Below are 16,843 nucleotides of genomic sequence, written 5' to 3' on the forward strand. Positions count from 1 at the left end.
TTCTCTCTTAAAATTAATTTTTTTTATTTTATGAAAATATTAAACCGTCGCTAATTAGCAACGAAGTTTTGAAAACCCGTCGCTAATTAGCGACGGTTTATATTAAACCGTCGCTAATGTCAAGTCAACGTTAACCTTAACTTTGGGATGACGGTAGGAACCAATTCGGGAATATTTTGAAAACATGAAGGATTATTTACGCAGTCAAAAATCATGTGGGACTGAAATGGGAAAAGCGGTTAACGAAAAGGACGAAAATAGATATTATCCCTATATATTATATTGCATTCTTGTGTACACGCTGTATATTTATACTTTAATTTTTTTTTCAAAATTTTGATTATTTTGTTATATTTTAATTATTATTTGGATCACAATTATGTAATTATTAAATATTAGCTTTCATTTATATGTGATGCGTATATGCATATTAAAATTGTGGTTAATAATTATTCGTGAAAATTCTATATATTTTATTAAAAATTATGAGATGATATGATCATTTAAAATTTAAAAATATAAATAAAGATAAAATATATATATAATTTATCATGGTATGTCAAATATACACATTCATTAATTTTATGATTTATTTGATTAAGTAAAATGGAATTTTTCGTAATTTAAGAAGAATGATATTTTTGGTTTTTTTTTTTAAAAAAAACATAGCTTTAACTAAAGTCAGTTACTATAACGCAGAATATTATTGATTACTGGTCAACCATGTGCATGCGATTACTAATGTAAATAATACAATAGAAATCGAAATAAAACCAGATGATCTGCTGATAAAGAGTAGTAAGTAATGGGATGACATTCTCCCAATTCCATTTACAACCTCCTGTAATCTTTAATGCCGCCAAGAGGATAAAAGCACACTCTCGCAATAAAACATCGTACAAGACGAAAATACAGAACAAACTCAGACGAAGCACTGAAATACATACATGCTCCAAAATTTCGGAACAGTCAACAAGGTCATTCAGTCACCTTTATACCTGTAAGGTAGACTTGGGACTGGATCACGTTACCACCAATCCAAAAGCCCGGCGTAACCATCAAACCGACTTTAGGTTTTTTATCACCGTCTTCTGTAATGTACTTTTTTACTACGCTTTCCATATAATCTTCTGAAAACTCGTTATCATGCTTCACTTGAAATATTTTGACGGGATGATCAAAAGAATGTGCCAACATGTGCAAAAGCCAGATTGACTTGGCAAGTTTCAGAAAAGCCTGGTAGAAGGCAGTCCTAGGATGCCCACCGCCCATTATGAAATTCCATTGGTCTAGGTTTCCAAAAAATGAAGCTTCCATTTTCGGATGGATCAGTATGAGGTATTTGTTCTGGCAAAATTTTCCAAAAGCTGAATCTGGAGTCTGGCATACGGCATCTAGAGGATCCATTTCCCTCAAGGTAAGATACTGCTGGAACAAACTTTCATTTGAGAACTCTGGCGGGTTTTCTGGTTTTATGGAATAGCTTTTGTCTTGGAAATCGATGAACATTCTTTGACAAATGTGAGATTCGAAGGCATATTTCTTGTGAGCTCGCTTTGCATAAACAATATCTGGCTCTATGGAGTTTGCTGCCGCATCAAGATCCCATCCAGCTGCTTTCATCATGTTAATCAACGGCTTGGAAAAGTCGTGAATGGCCCTAGAAGCAGCTTCCACCGCTGACTTGAAAAGATCCGGTGACAACTCCAATGAGGAATATCTATTTTCATCACCACCCCCTTCAGATTCTTTGGTTGACAAGCCTCTGAGCTTTAAGTTCTTCTCAAGTTTTACACGCTTCTGATTAGCCTCTTCAATAAGCTGCTGTAATTGAAGGATCTCAGAATCTTTATTCTGAATCTCAGACTGAAACTTTTTCACCATGACCTCATATGTTTTTAACAAGCTCTGCTGTTCTTGAATCTCAGCAGCTAGCCGGGAGTCTTGGGGGGAAACACAGACTGGTTTGGGGTTGTGCTCTCTATAGAAGTGCTTGAGTTCGGATAAATTTTTCAACTCTGATATTACGAGTTTATCGGCAGCTTGAATTTTGTCAGGGTCATAAGGAGTATGAGCAGATTGAAGTTGAATGTAAGCTGACTTCAGAGAGGATATGTTTGTAAACATCTTAGATACTAGGTTTTCCATAGCTTCAGGATTTTGATTTGTGGCCTCTTCCATTGGTTGGGGATGAACCTTTTGGTTGCTACTTTCACGAAGTTGGGTATCTTTCGCACCAGTGTGTTGCATATCTTCTTTTGGTGATGGCAAAACTCACCAAAATACTTTTTCACAGAAGGTAAGTACTGTAGAAGGAAATGTGAATATAGATATAGATTAATTACACGGGATATAACTGAATCTCAGAAATGCTTGAACAGGACCAAGACAAAATCATGGTAAAAAACAGTCAAGCTCAAGTGGCATGTCCCACTCCGATACTGTGAAACAACACCATCAGCATTGAAATAACAGCTTTCTAAGAGTGCAAGCTTGTATTTGCTCTGAACAAGACTTCAAGAGCCAACGAGAATTTAAAGAATGTGAAAAAAGAATAACACTCATGAGATCACATGCACGTCTATTGGATATGTATAATATAAGTATGTTTGTGTGTGTTTCACCAACATGCAAATAAAACCAGTAATGTCATGTGTCCAGGGGCGTAATAACTTAATTGATTACACACGCGAAGAAATGTTATTTAATTAGCACATGAACTCTAGTAAAGAATCATTTAATACACCCCGCCCACTAGCCTATAACCAAAACCTTCAGCGGGTAAACAAATATTAGTAAACTGAATAACTGATGCATCATTAACACCTCTCACTTACTTGGTAACATTTCCAAAGTTAAATTTTGATATTCTGATTTATGATTCTTTGCAACACTTCAGGACTATTATGGAAGATTGGGATATAACGAGTCAAGAGTATAGACATTTAGAATGGTAACATTCATGTTTCATCTTCTTTGCTAATCCATGAGAGAAATAGCCCACGTTTAATCTTCATAATAGACATCAATAAAATTGAAGAGAGTCTCCTATTCTTGATGGTGTTAGGTCAAGGTTCATTAAGCTTAAAAGGTACCGAGAAGAGTCCGAGGCATTTTGGGTGGAATATAAGAAGTTCCTCCCATACACTAGGGAAAATCTACCTGGCTAACAAATATCCAAGAATTGCTTAAATGATTTTTATTGTTGATTGATTAATTGCAATCACTTATGATGCAAAATGTTGGTTTAAACTGCAAAGAAACTATTGTCTTCCATTGACAAAAAAACTTCCAATCAACACAACACATAATATTCTTACTGTGAAAAGAAGTTCTGTCATCTACAACAATTTGGAAAACTCAAAGTGAATAACATGGAGATTCAATGACTCAGATACTTCCAAATGTGTACCAGCGGCCATTGACTATAAATTCAACTTTTCTCAACAGACTTGACAATTTTCCTAAATCAAATTTCCATCCACACTGAAAAAATCACGCAAATCACCAATGCACTAAGCTGTTGTCCTATACTCTGCAAACCAAGAATCAATTCAAAGATAGCCCGGGCAAAAAAATGATTAGCCATAGAAAAGAAAGATAAAATCGATGTAAATAAATAGCATCACATGTAAACATTACTTCAATTCCGGCCAATCAAAATCACACCCCACTTAAAAATCACAATTAGATGAAGTTTTACATTAGAGAATTCAATAAAAATAGATGATTGCTTCCCATTTTTAAGCAAATGCAGAAAACACCGATGAATATACCATGTGAAAGACATCACCAGCTCTTCCTGAACTTAAGCATTTATGTAAAACTTCCATCAACCGTTTCTAAACCTCGCTTCACACATACTAAACAAAATCTTCATTTTAATATACAGCATCAAAGTAAGTAAAAGAAAAATCGCCTCTAACCACACATATATAAACTCTAAAATTCGTCATCGGCAAACCCTAGAAAACAAAAAAAAATTGAAAGCAACGGAACCTTTTTCACATCTTCCGATTAAAAATGTAAAGTAAGCGGTAAAAAGAACTTAAAATAAATCGACAAGCTTTAAGCTACCTGCTCGGGATCCCGCCGGCAATTGAGGCGTTAATCTGCCGCAGTTCGGAGGACAGAGTGACTTCGCGGGCAAGACAATCTTTTTTTCCGACAAAGATTTCGCGGCCATCACTCCACACAGTATTAAAATTAAAGCGAAATTAATATTAGATAATAATTAAATAATACGAAAAATAAATAAATTTATCGAAATATCGAGAAAAAAAATCGTAGGCACCGAGATTCAAGACCTCGCCACCTTATAAATATTATTATTATTATTATTATTATTATTATATAAAAAGTAGAAATAATTATTCTTATGAAAATTGCAGAAAATTAATAGTATGGTGAATGTAATACATAAATTATGAAAAATAAATATGGATAAATAAATTTACTAACACGCATTTATTTAATTTTAAAAACATTAAATATAGTAAAAATAATTTTTCCAATGACTTTCTATTTTGTGATTATATATATATATATATATATATATATATATATATATATATATATATATATATAAATTAATATAATTAAATAGTTTCAAACATTTTATTGCATTATGCCTAAACACATATCCTGATAATTCTTTCTTTTAATAGAAATGGATTTTTGGTGAAAACCTAATAATTTAAAGTAAAAATTTGTGCGAGACGATCTTACTGATTATATTTTGTGAAACGAATCTCTTATTCTGGTCATCCATGAAAAATATTAGTTTTATACAAAAAGTATTACTTTTTATTGTGAATATCGGTAGAGTTGACTCGTCTCACAGATAAAGATTCGTGAGACCGTCTCATAATAGATATATTTTTAATGGCTAAAACTTGTGTGAGACGGTCTCATGGGTCGTATTTGTGAGACGGATCTCTTATTTGGGTCATCCATGAAAAGGTAGTACTTTTTATGTTAAGAGTATTACTTTTTATTGTGAATATGGGTAGGGTTGACCCGTCTCACAGATTATGATCCGTGAGACGGTCTCACATGAAACCCACTCATTTTTAGTTTAAACACACAACTCAACTTAGCTTATAAATGTTACTGTTATATATATTTAGTTATACACATAAATATAAACTCTCAAACTTATGGGAAGTAAACAATGTCGATCAACAAAAAGCCACTATCAATCTTTCTCTCATATGTCACTTTTTTTGAAAAATCTCGGTTTCAATGACAAATGTTTTATTTAATTAAATTTTTCAGAATTTGTAATTTTTTTTCACTTTTTAACTCTATGATTTATGGTAAATTTGTATTTTAAGTAATTATGAAGACACTCATATTTAATGATTTTAGTGACTAACTACACATAATAACACCTCGTGAGATAATATCTATAATAGGTAGATGACTAGTATAAAATCAGTTTTTAGCAACTTTTATATTAAAATATAAACCTCGATTTTAACCTCTTTCTTTATAGGGTAAAAAATTTGTAACTTAAACTTCATAATTTCTATTTTAAAAAATTAATTATTTGTTTATTCAAACCATTAACATGTAGAACAACATAACAGAAAAATCACAATGGAAGATTTCATTCCAGTTTTTCATCTACGTAAAGTTACATAGTTGTTTTTTACGAAAATCAGCCCAAAATCTTGTGATTTTTTTAAACTAATATAAAGTAAATTAAAAATAAAAATTTAGAGAGTGTGTGAAAAACCAGTGTTCAAATAGCGATTTCACCGACTACATGAGAGCAGCCATGAGGATCTCCGCATTGTGTGAAGCTGGAGTTATTTATGGTATGACCCACGACTCAATCGGCCTCGGAGAGAACGGACCGACTCATCAACCAATTGAGTATGTGGCAAGTTTCCGAGCAATGCCTAACATATTGATGCTCAGCCCAGCTGATGGCAACGAGACGGCTGGTGCATACAAGGTGGCTGTTCTTAATCGGAAGAAGCCATCAGTCCTTGCCCTGTCTCGACAAAAGCTAGCACAGCTTTCTGGAACCTCCATTGAAGGTGTTTGATACCCCTGTAAGAGCCCGGGTCATGGATGACCCGGAATATCAAATGGATTCCCAAATCCGAGTGAGTCTATAGATGGATTCTTCTGGAGCCGGGCAGGTGAAGGCACATGCTCTACTCTCCGGGCAGTCATAGGCCCGGGCTCTTGTAATCTCCCGGGAACTTTCTACCCGGGCCACCTCGATATAAGCACCGCACTCGAGTATACTAGCAGAATAAGGTGTGGGTGACTGCCATATCTCTGACACCAGGCCGATGGGTTGACAAAATCAGATAGACGAGATGTGACTAGTATATGAATTGACGTATCAGGATATAGGGTACAGTCAGCCGCCCTACTATAATTAGTAGGTAGCACGAAAAACGAGGTCATCATTATTTCCTCCACTATAAATACCAGGTTTTGCATTTATTCATTCATTCAGATATTAATGAACATTTAACACATTCATTCTTTCACACCAATATCACAGCCATCACTTGGCTACATTGGTTTTATTGCTTGAGTACCCTGCTGACTTAAGCATCGGAGTGGTCACGCCGGACACCCCTCCGGCCTCCATTCACGAGTTCATCTCCTTGTCTGCAGGTCACTAGGGATCCGTACCCTGGCTCGGGGCTCCGTACCTCGACCATTTATGAAGGCCAGGGCTCCGCACCCTGGTTATCTATTAAGTCCAGGGATCCGTACCCTGGCTCGGGGCTCCGTACCTCGACCATTTATGAAGGCCAGGGCTCCGCACCCTGGTTATCTATTAAGTCCAGGGATCCGTACCCTGGCTCGGGGCTCCGTACCTCGACCATTTATGAAGGCCAGGGCTCCGCACCCTGGTTATCTATTAAGTCCAGGGATCCGTACCCTGGCTCGGGGCTCCGTACCTCGACCATTTATTAAGGCCAGGGCTCCGCACCCTGGTTATCTATTAAGTCCAGGGATCCGTACCTTGGCTCGGGGCTCCGTACCTCGACCATTTATGAAGGCCAGGGCTCCGCACCCTGGTTATCTATTAAGTCCAGGGATCCGTACCTTGGCTCGGGGCTCCGTACCTCGACCATTTATGAAGGCCAGGGCTCCGCACCCTGGTTATCTATTAAGTCCAGGGATCCGTACCCTGGCTCTGGGCTCCGTACCTCAACCACTTATGAAGGCCAGAGCTCCGCACCCTGGTTATCTATTAAGTCCAGGGATCCATACCTTGGCTCGGGGCTCCGTACCTCGACCATTTATGAAGGCCAGGGCTCCGCACCCTGGTTATCTATTAAGTCCAGGGATCCGTACCCTGGCTCGGGGCTCCGTACCTCGACCATTTATGAAGGCCAGGGCTCCGCACCCTGGTTATCTATTAAGTCCAGGGATCCGTACCCTGGCTCGGGGCTCCGCACCTCGACCATTCCGAAGTCCTGAGACATGCTCCCCGGCCCAAGGCTCCGCATCTTGGTTATTTAGAAGCCCAGGGTTCTCAAACCTGTCTCGGGGCCCCGCACCTCGACCATTCCTAAGTCTGGGAGATATGAGGCACCGACAATCTATTTTAAAGTCCATGAGACACGAGACTCTGGCATCTTATCTCAAGTCCATGATACACGAGACTCCGACATCTTATCTCAAGTCCATGAGACACGAGACTCCGGCATTTCATCTCATTTCTAGGAGACATGAAGCCCCCGATGCTTTTATAGAACAAGATTGATTATCTCTTTGGGAATCCAAGCATGACTGATCGGGACAACGAGTATGACTGTAGCCCGACTATTTAAGGGATGTGTGATGATACCCCTGTAAGAGCCCGGGTCATGGATGACCCGGAATATCAAATGGATTCCCAAATCCGAGTGAGTCTATAGATGGATTCTTCTGGAGCCGGGCAGGTGAAGGCACATGCTCTACTCTCCGGGCAGTCATAGGCCCGGGCTCTTGTAATCTCCCGAGAACTTTCTACCCGGGCCACCTCGATATAAGCACCGCACTCGAGTATACTAGCAGAATAAGGTGTGGGTGACTGCCATATCTCTGACACCAGGCCGATGGGTTGACAAAATCAGATAGACGAGATGTGACTAGTATATGAATTGACGTATCAGGATATAGGGTACAGTCAGCCGCCCTACTATAATTAGTAGGTAGCACGAAAAACGAGGTCATCATTATTTCCTCCACTATAAATACCAGGTTTTGCATTTATTCCTTCGTTCAGATATTAATGAACATTTAACACATTCATTCATTCACACCAATATCACAGCCATCACTTGGCTACATTGGTTTTATTGCTTGAGTACCCTGCTGACTTAAGCATCGGAGTGGTCACGCCGGACACCCCTCCGGCGCCCATTCACGAGTTCATCTCCTTGTCTGCAGGTCACAGTGGAAGCTATAGCTCACAGATCCATCTATTGTGCTCATTTTCCTGAACAACATTATTGATTCGATCCGGTGGATCAACCGACCCAGCTCACCCATTTCACTAGGATCGCATCAGTGTTGAAAAAGGAGGCTACATCATATCTGACAATTCATCTAATAACGAGCTTGATGTCATTTTGATTGGAACTGGTTCTGAGTTGGAAATTGCAGCAAAGGCTGGTGATCAACTTAGAGAGTGAAGGCAAAAAAGTAAGAGTTGTCTCTCCTTTGTTTCTTGGGAACAATCTGATGGAAAGTGTTCTGCCCGCCGCGGTAACTGCTAGAGTTAGCATTGAAGCTGGAACCACATTTCTTGCTGTGAAAACAACAATTTGTCATGTGTTTCTTGTTGGTTTGTGAAATCAAGTAGCAAAATTTGTAGTCTAAATGGAACAACAAGAGAGAGTCAGTCATATCATACCCCTGAAATAGAGATAGGGGCCACACAATGAATGCAAGAGGGATCCATCCATCAAACTAGTATGTGGTAGTTGAAGGTGTGTGTTGGAAGATGTGGTTTTTGGTGGATTATGTTTTAAATTTGGGACAAAAATTTGCGTGAGATGATCTCACGTGTCGTATTTTGTAAGATGTATATCTTATTTGGGTCATCCATGAAAAAATATTATTTTTTATGCTAAGAGTATTACTTTTTATCGTGAATATCGGTAGAGTTGATCTGTCTCACAGATAAAGATTCGTGAGATCGTCTCACAAAAGACCTACTCTAATATTGGTTATCCACATTTTTTTTTTGTTGCCACTTACTCTTTGCATTTATTCAAGTGTCAATTTCGATCAAGATCAGATGATGTTCATTTTATATTATTATTTATCAAGACCTTAAGGCCGAGTCGCCCATTTTGAAGGCTATTTCGACCTGTGTAGCTACAAAACTTTGAACGTCTATTTAAAAATATGTTCAGAACTTGGTGTTTTTAATGGTTTTTAGTCAAGTAATTTGCGATAAAAATTTAATAATGCATTCAAATATAAAAATATTTTAAAAAGCACAATTTAGAAAATTGATGTTCCTATATCCAAATCTACCCTTCACATGATATTTGATATTACCGAAAGTAAATGCTAAAAGAAATCCATATTTACAAGTAAATAGTCATGATATTAATGTATATAATATTGTTCTTGAATTTTACTATTTCAAAAAATAAAAATACTTGTGTTTTATATTAAATAAATTATTATTTATTTAGTATGTAGATTATGTTTAAAATTTTTATTCATAATTATAGATTTTTTTTATGAATTTCATGTCTTATTTAATTTTATAAAGTAATAACCAGAGTTATATATTATATACACACACACAAATATGTACGCATGTGTTTTTTTTTTAAGAAAAATAATTTAAAGGTTTGGTGAGACAAATTGGATCTCAACGACCCAGTTTGCCACAATGACACTCGAATCTTAACCTGCGCACACCCTTCATCACTCTTGGAGACCTACCCTTTCGATACTTGGGTGTGCCACTTGCTGCCAAGCACCTGCGGGCTGCAGATTATCACATCCTAGTTGATGCAATCTCGAATAAGATATCATCATGGCCGCGTCAGTCTCTGTCTTATGCTGGGAAGCTTGAGCTTATCAGGTCAGTTGTTCAAGGTGTTGAGTGTTATTGGCTATCTATCCTGCCTCTGCCAAGCTGTATTATTGATAGGATCTACTCAATCTGTCGGAGCTTTGTTTGGCCTACCAAACACCCTCCAATTGCGTGGAGTTCTCTTTGTAAGCCGATTGAAGCGGGTGGATTTGGATTGAAGAACTTGAAGGCATGGAACAAAGCTTTGTTGGCTAAAACGCTTTGGAACATTCATTTAAAGAAGGACAGTCTGTGGATAAAGTGGGTGAATCATGTGTACAGTCATTATAATGATGTTTGGAGTTGGGAATGGACAAATGACCAATCGCCTCTCATCAAACATATTATTCAGATTCGTGATGAAATCCTTATGGCACATGGCTCTAAACAGGCGTCGGTTGCTGTATTGAACAAGTGGTTTGGATCTTCGAAAGGCTTGACTGGAGCTTATGATTTCTTTGTTGGTCGGTGGACAAAGTGGCCGTGGAAACCGCTGTTATCTAAACAGTGTATTCTACCAAAGCACAAATTCATTTTGTGGTTATTTGCCCATCGGAAATTACTTACTCGAGACAGGTTGGGTTTCTTAACTGATAGATCATGCGTTCTTTGCAAAGCCTCTGACGAATCTGTCGTTCATTTGTTCTTTAATTGCGATATATCTTCTTCAATATGGAATTCTATAAGATCATGGCTCGACATGCGTAAAATGATGAAAACTCCTACAGCCATTCTATCGGCCTTTAGGGGTGTCTATCGTGGAAGCTCAAACTTAACAAGATGAGGTGTGTGGCACTTGCGGCAACAGTTTATCATATTGGAATTTAAGGAATGGGGTAATCTTCGATAATGTCGTGCCGAATGCTGAGGGGATAATCAACAAGATCAGATCCACGTACTAAGAAGCCTGCCAAATTATTTACACATGTTGCCATTCTCGGATACTGATTGAGAATATGGGTGTTGATGTTTAATGATTGTAGACTTTGTTGTTGAGTTTGAGATTGTTCCTTTTGATTCTCCTGGGGCTGCCCAGTGTATTTGTAATTAACCCTCTTTTACCTACCTTTTTTAATGAATTTCATTAAAAAAAAAAAAAAAAAAAGAAGAATTAGGTGGGATTTTTTCTGAATTAAAAATATATATTCCTTAGGAAGAAAATGCTGTTTTAAAACTCCACGCCTTTTTCCCGATCAAGATTGCTGAGACTAATATAGTTCTTCAGAGAAATGGCGCACGTTAGCAACATGGCGCACAAACTTCCCCCAAGATTCTCCACCATTAATGCCAGACCTTCTGCTGCAACTTCGAATTCCTTGTTTTTTGGCGCAAAGAATCTGAAAAGCCCGTCAAATTATTCATGGGCTGTGGATAAAAAATCAGTCTTTACAGTTCAAGAGAAGAATTCTGTAAAGGTTATGGCTTCTGTTGCAACGGCGGAGAAGCAGTCAACGCTGCCGGAAATTGTGTTGGAACCGATCAAAGAAATATCCGGTACCGTCAAGTTACCGGGATCCAAATCCCTCTCTAACCGTATTTTACTTCTTGCTGCCCTCTCTGAGGTAATGTTGTGGTGTGTTCTACATCGTACGTATATGATTATTAATTTTTTCTCAGTTTTTCAGTGTCTGTATTGTCATATTGCGATTATGGAAGTGTGAATCTTGTGGGATTGTGCATGAATATGGGTAAAAAAAATCTGTTGTGCGAATTGAGAATGCCAACTCTTCGTCTGATTCTATGCTGTGCAGCTTTATGTAAGAATAAAGAATATGAGTAACATTGATAAAGAAAGATTCCACAATTTTTATTTATCTTAAACACGAGGTTTGGATCAGCTGTGTACTGTGCCTCACAAGTCTTGAGAAGATTTAAAATCCAGGCCCAAAATGCCTCTCTAGGTACAATACACTATGAGGCCGAGGTTCATGTTATTGCAGGCAAATATGTCCGGATTCTTTGATCCAAGTACAATCGTGTGATATACATTTTTGTAACTGCTAATGAACTTGATGTGATATAGTGCTTATCGATATATCTGTGCTTTTGTCAGTTTGTGCAAAAACATTTACATGCCAAAATGCATTGTATGCGCTGCATGCAGCTATTTTAAATTGAGATATCTTAAGGGGATTGCTCATTGTGTATATTTTTATGGACCTCTATGAGAATCACTGTTTTTATAGAGTATGCTGGCGATACATTTCTTGGATGGAATAATGTTTTGATAAACTTTCTGCTATAACGTGAAATAGTTGCATAGGAAAACGATAGAATGGGATATATTTTTAGATTACACATGAACTTGTTTCAATGCAGAGTAAATGGACGTAAATATGCAATGGTAGTGGTTAGCTCAAAATATATGCATTTGCCGTAGAAGTGTTGATTTGGAGTTGAGAATTCTAATGAAATTACTTGAGGTAAGGATACTATTGGAAATAAATTGAATTGCGATCTATGGAAAATTTGTTTGACAAGATGAGAACACACATTCATATATGTATGCTTGAGCCTCATTCCATTTACTTGATTCAGGATTACACAATTTTTAATCTGTGGTTTGAGAACCAGAATCTAAGGTTTGGAAAACTGTTTTACACATTTGGTTGTATCCTTATTAAGTTTGTCAGTTTATCAACATTTTACACCATGCCCATTTTCAATTTCATCTGTTTCTGTTAACATTATTCCAGGATTCTTGGTTGTCCACATTCCATATTTCTTTTTAATGCACGCTTTTTATAATTGATTATTTAAGTATTATATGCCTTTCTATATCAATATTCTTACACGAGCTCGCGTTACACAATACACATGATTTTCTAGGGAACAACTGTTGTGGACAACTTACTAAATAGTGATGACATCCATTATATGCTTGGTGCCTTGAGAACACTTGGACTGAATGTGGAAGAAGATAAAGCAAATCAGCGAGCGGTTGTGGAAGGATGTGGTGGTCTATTTCCAGTGTCGAAAGATGCCAAAGAGGAAATTCAACTTTTCCTAGGAAATGCAGGAACAGCTATGCGCCCTTTGGTTGCTGCAGTTACTGCTGCTGGTGGAAATGCAAGGTATTCTAAATGAATTTTTGTTAATTCTTTCTTATGTATTCCATGGTCCTCGAGCACTATTTCATGATTCTTTTTAAGGCCAAATATTAGCTCATACCAACAAAATATCCTGTTGATTCTCAGATATGTCCTTGATGGAGTTCCTCGCATGAGAGAGAGACCAATTGGTGATTTGGTGACTGGACTTAAACAGCTTGGTGCAGAGGTCGATTGCTTCCTGGGGACGAACTGTCCCCCGGTTCGTGTTGTTGGGAAGGGAGGTCTTCCTGGTGGAAAGGTGTGTCTTACTTCCTTTAAAGAGCTCTTCTGGCTGGTTTCAATAGATAGATTAATGTGACATCGGCTTGTACACAAGGCATGTTGATTGCCTCGTTAATTATTTTGAATGAAACTCTAGAGAAAAAGGCTGAAGCAAAGTTATAACTTGCACATTCACGGAAGAGTAAGTCGCTAGATGCCTTAAAGAATATTCAATGGGTTATTTCTGGAGAATGTCTTTGCCAAAATTTTCTTATATGTCATTTTACTCCCTTTAAATCAACCTTCCATCCAAAATTTCAGCCATTAGTCCAATTTGCTATCCTCCATTAACTCCAGGAAAGGAAGATGTAAAGATGTTCAATCAAATTACCTGGTGATTTAAAATTTATAATACCCACTTGGTGATCCATATTTCTATAGAGAAAATGAAGCAGTGATTTTTTATTTCCGAATTCAATCTTTATGAAAGTCAAAGAGGAGAAGAAAAAGTACTCCAGTTCTTTCTCAATTCAGTTTTTTGATAAGCAGTTAGCTCCTTATCCAAAATAACTTACATGAATTTACTCAACAATCCAGTAAAAAAGAAAGAAGACACCATGTTATATCATTTTATTGTCATTCCAATTCCTCTGCAATGAGATTGGTCCTATAGGCTAGAGTTGCTTTTGTTATTCATTTTTGTCAGTGAGGTGTCTCTCATAGAAGTTGGCATTATGATGATGATTACTGATATGAAAGTTGGGAGGGGAAACGTAAGCCTGGTTTGGTAACAGGTGAGGGATAAGCCCTTAGTGTAGGGCCAAGAACTATGTTCTTGAGTTTGGTTTATGAAAATAATTTGTAGTGAATGGGATATTGGGAATATTTTCTCAGAAGCGATTCCTTGTTTTGTTAGCTTTGTTTATATACTTATTAGTTCGTCCTGGCTCTGCAGAAGTCTTCTAGTCCAAATGAAATGGGGGAGAAGGTATACTGTTCTTGGACTAGGATTTGTGATGGTTTAATCTGTCTTTTGGCAGGTGAAACTCTCTGGATCCATTAGTAGCCAATACTTGACTGCTCTTCTCATGGCAGCTCCACTGGCGCTGGGCGATGTGGAAATTGAGATAATGGACAAACTAATTTCGGTTCCGTACGTGGAGATGACCATTAAGTTAATGGAAAGGTATGGTGTCTCTGTTGAGCACAGTGATGAGTGGGACAGATTCTTGGTTCGTGGAGGTCAAAAGTACAAGTAAGTCCCAATACTCTAATGTTTTTAAGGCTTCGAGAAACTTAGCATCATGGAAGTGTAAAGACAAATTTTTCACAAGGTCTCCTGGAAAATCTTACGTCGAAGGCGATGCCTCAAGTGCCAGTTACTTCTTGGCTGGTGCTGCTGTTAGTGGTGGAACTGTTACTGTTGAAGGTTGTGGGACAAGTAGTTTACAGGTACCTATTGCTCCAAAAGTCTCCACTTTTCACGCATTTTTGTGCTATATGTGAAATTAGAAATTTGCATAGGTCTATTTGACATCTTATCCACGTATGGAGTTGATTTTTGACAGCATTCTATAAAATGATGCCAAGTTTTTTTGGAGGAATTATGCTCTTACGAAGTGATCTTTTGTAACTTCTTATCTTCAAAGTTTTCTTCTTGAAGGGTGATGTCAAATTTGCCGAGGTTCTTGAAAAAATGGGTGCAGAAGTCACGTGGACCGAGAATAGTGTCACTGTTAAAGGCCCTCCGCGTGATTCATCTGGAAGGAAACATTTACGTGCCATTGATATCAACATGAATAAAATGCCAGATGTCGCCATGACTCTTGCTGTTGTAGCACTCTTCGCTGATGGGCCGACTGCTATAAGAGATGGTACTACTCTCAACTTAAAGCATAGTATTTGATCGTTATTATTTAAAAAAACAAAGAACAAAAGGAAGCAAGCCAATCTTTTTATGCATATGTTTGCAGTTGCTAGCTGGAGGGTGAAAGAAACTGAGCGAATGATAGCCATATGCACAGAACTTAGAAAGGTTCTTCGCTTTCTAGCTTTCACTTCGTGCTTTCAACTCTCATCAACTTGCACCTTTATTTAAGTCTGAAATAAGTAAGCAGTATATACAAAGCGGCCCCTTGATGTCTTCTCCCTTTTTTGTTCTGAACTTCAGTTGGGAGCAACAGTTGTAGAAGGCCCAGATTACTGTGTGATTACTCCACCGGAGAAACTAAATATAGCCGCCATCGATACTTACGACGATCATAGGATGGCCATGGCCTTTTCGCTGGCCGCTTGTGCTGATGTTCCGGTCACAATAAGAGACCCTGGTTGCACTCGCAAAACATTCCCCAATTATTTCGACGTTCTTGCTACTTTCTCACAGCACTGAGAAGCTTTTTCTTTTTTGAAACTGAAAAAATGTATGTTCACGATTATTCGAAAGATAGAGTAATCTCTCCTTGATGTGAGGAAGAGACGATGGGAATCTTCCCTAGTTTTCGAGTAAACTGTGTTCGAATGTGCATTAAGGTATTGAGATTGTTGTGATATCAGAAAAAAATGAAGTCACTTTTGTGTAATAAATTTTTTTTATAGAGCCTTGCTTGTAGATTTTACAGTGTATGTCCATGATTCACTATTAATCAAATAATGAAACGTATCACAAAATGTTGTTTGATGTGTGTGACATATGCTCTTAATCATTAATTCTTGAATATTACTACTATTACTTGCAAGTAGCTAATTACCTTTCCCTCGAAGTCTCCAATTTGTTTGATAATCAAAAGTGAAATGGCTTCTCAAAAATTCTGTTTGTTTTCCCAATATTTTCAAATAATCGACGGTTCATAACCCAAAAAAGAAAATCACACACAGGGTAGGAATATGTAAACATGGGAGAGGAGCAGAGCAGCCAGTGCAGATCATTTAATAAATAAAACTGTTACAATTTTTAGAACAAAAATTTCACAAGCACAAATCTAATAACATGGGACATGGGCGGTTCTTGAAAAAGGCTGTTGACCTGTTTTGCAGTTTGTATGCGCTGTAACCACACACACTAAATGTGACACCTCCAACCCACTTTTTCTCCTCTTTGCTACTCTACAAGCATTTAAAATCACACCTCTATTTTATCCAAATATTAATTGATATGGCCCCTAACTGCGTGCTAGTGTACCATTACATGAATATATGAGAATTAGTGCCTTTGCTACCTGTAAATTTCATAAATTCTAATACCTCACTTTTGATTTACTTTTATGCAATCTCTAATAGTTATGTTCGTTCTATGTCACACTGATGTACTTTTATACAAGAATAATATTCTAATTCAAAATAAAAATATATAATTTCCACCAGATTATCGCATGAAAATCTTATATCAAAACATTTGCTGAGCATCTCTTTTCCTTGGTTTTGACTTCAACTCCAAATGGGGTTTCTATGATCAGGTGGAATTGATGGACGA

At 37.6% G+C, this 16,843-nt stretch overlaps 2 protein-coding genes across 5 annotated transcripts; one reads left to right on the plus strand and one right to left on the minus strand.

Annotated features, from left to right (window-relative positions):
* Window positions 1–748: 748 nt before the first annotated feature.
* Window positions 749–4,230, minus strand: LOC140809453 (protein GRAVITROPIC IN THE LIGHT 1). Of its 3 annotated transcripts, none has more exons than XM_073167080.1 (3): window positions 4,078–4,225; window positions 3,777–3,863; window positions 749–2,306 (listed from the first exon to the last, which is right to left on the minus strand). In XM_073167080.1, the coding sequence occupies exon 3, from the start codon at window positions 2,248–2,250 to the stop codon at window positions 979–981; it is 1,272 nt and encodes a 423-aa protein (XP_073023181.1). In that variant the 5' UTR covers window positions 2,251–2,306; window positions 3,777–3,863; window positions 4,078–4,225; the 3' UTR covers window positions 749–978. The 3 variants fall into 3 exon arrangements, with proteins under 3 accessions (XP_073023181.1, XP_073023180.1, XP_073023179.1); XM_073167079.1 differs by having other exon boundaries at window positions 3,777–3,965; XM_073167078.1 differs by lacking the exon at window positions 3,777–3,863 and having other exon boundaries at window positions 4,078–4,230.
* A 6,931-nt stretch (window positions 4,231–11,161) lies between these two features.
* LOC140809251 (3-phosphoshikimate 1-carboxyvinyltransferase 2) lies at window positions 11,162–16,096 on the plus strand. 2 transcript variants are annotated; one of them, XR_012113087.1, is made up of 9 exons: window positions 11,162–11,622; window positions 12,890–13,134; window positions 13,258–13,411; window positions 14,415–14,629; window positions 14,709–14,826; window positions 15,038–15,248; window positions 15,348–15,409; window positions 15,545–15,903; window positions 15,970–16,096. XR_012113087.1 is itself a non-coding variant. In XM_073166807.1 (8 exons), exons 1-8 carry the CDS (start codon window positions 11,290–11,292, stop codon window positions 15,761–15,763), a joined length of 1,557 nt encoding a protein of 518 aa, XP_073022908.1. In that variant the 5' UTR covers window positions 11,162–11,289; the 3' UTR covers window positions 15,764–15,964. The 2 variants fall into 2 exon arrangements, 1 of the variants encoding a protein (XP_073022908.1); XM_073166807.1 differs by lacking the exon at window positions 15,970–16,096 and having other exon boundaries at window positions 15,545–15,964.
* Window positions 16,097–16,843: the final 747 nt, after the last annotated feature.

The sequence above is a fragment of the Primulina eburnea genome, chromosome 13 (genome assembly GCF_022965805.1).
Source record: "Primulina eburnea isolate SZY01 chromosome 13, ASM2296580v1, whole genome shotgun sequence".
Taxonomy (NCBI): domain Eukaryota; kingdom Viridiplantae; phylum Streptophyta; class Magnoliopsida; order Lamiales; family Gesneriaceae; genus Primulina; species Primulina eburnea.

Coding starts and splice junctions, on each gene's coding strand:
- LOC140809453 (XM_073167078.1), bottom strand. CDS start 2,250: ATGCAACACACTGGTGCGAAAGATACCCAACTTCGTGAAAGTAGCAAC.
- LOC140809251 (XM_073166807.1), top strand. CDS start 11,290: ATGGCGCACGTTAGCAACATGGCGCACAAACTTCCCCCAAGATTCTCC. Junction 13,412..14,414: donor GAGGTCTTCCTGGTGGAAAG/GTGTGTCTTACT, acceptor GTCTTTTGGCAG/GTGAAACTCTCTGGATCCAT. Junction 14,827..15,037: donor GTGGGACAAGTAGTTTACAG/GTACCTATTGCT, acceptor TTCTTCTTGAAG/GGTGATGTCAAATTTGCCGA.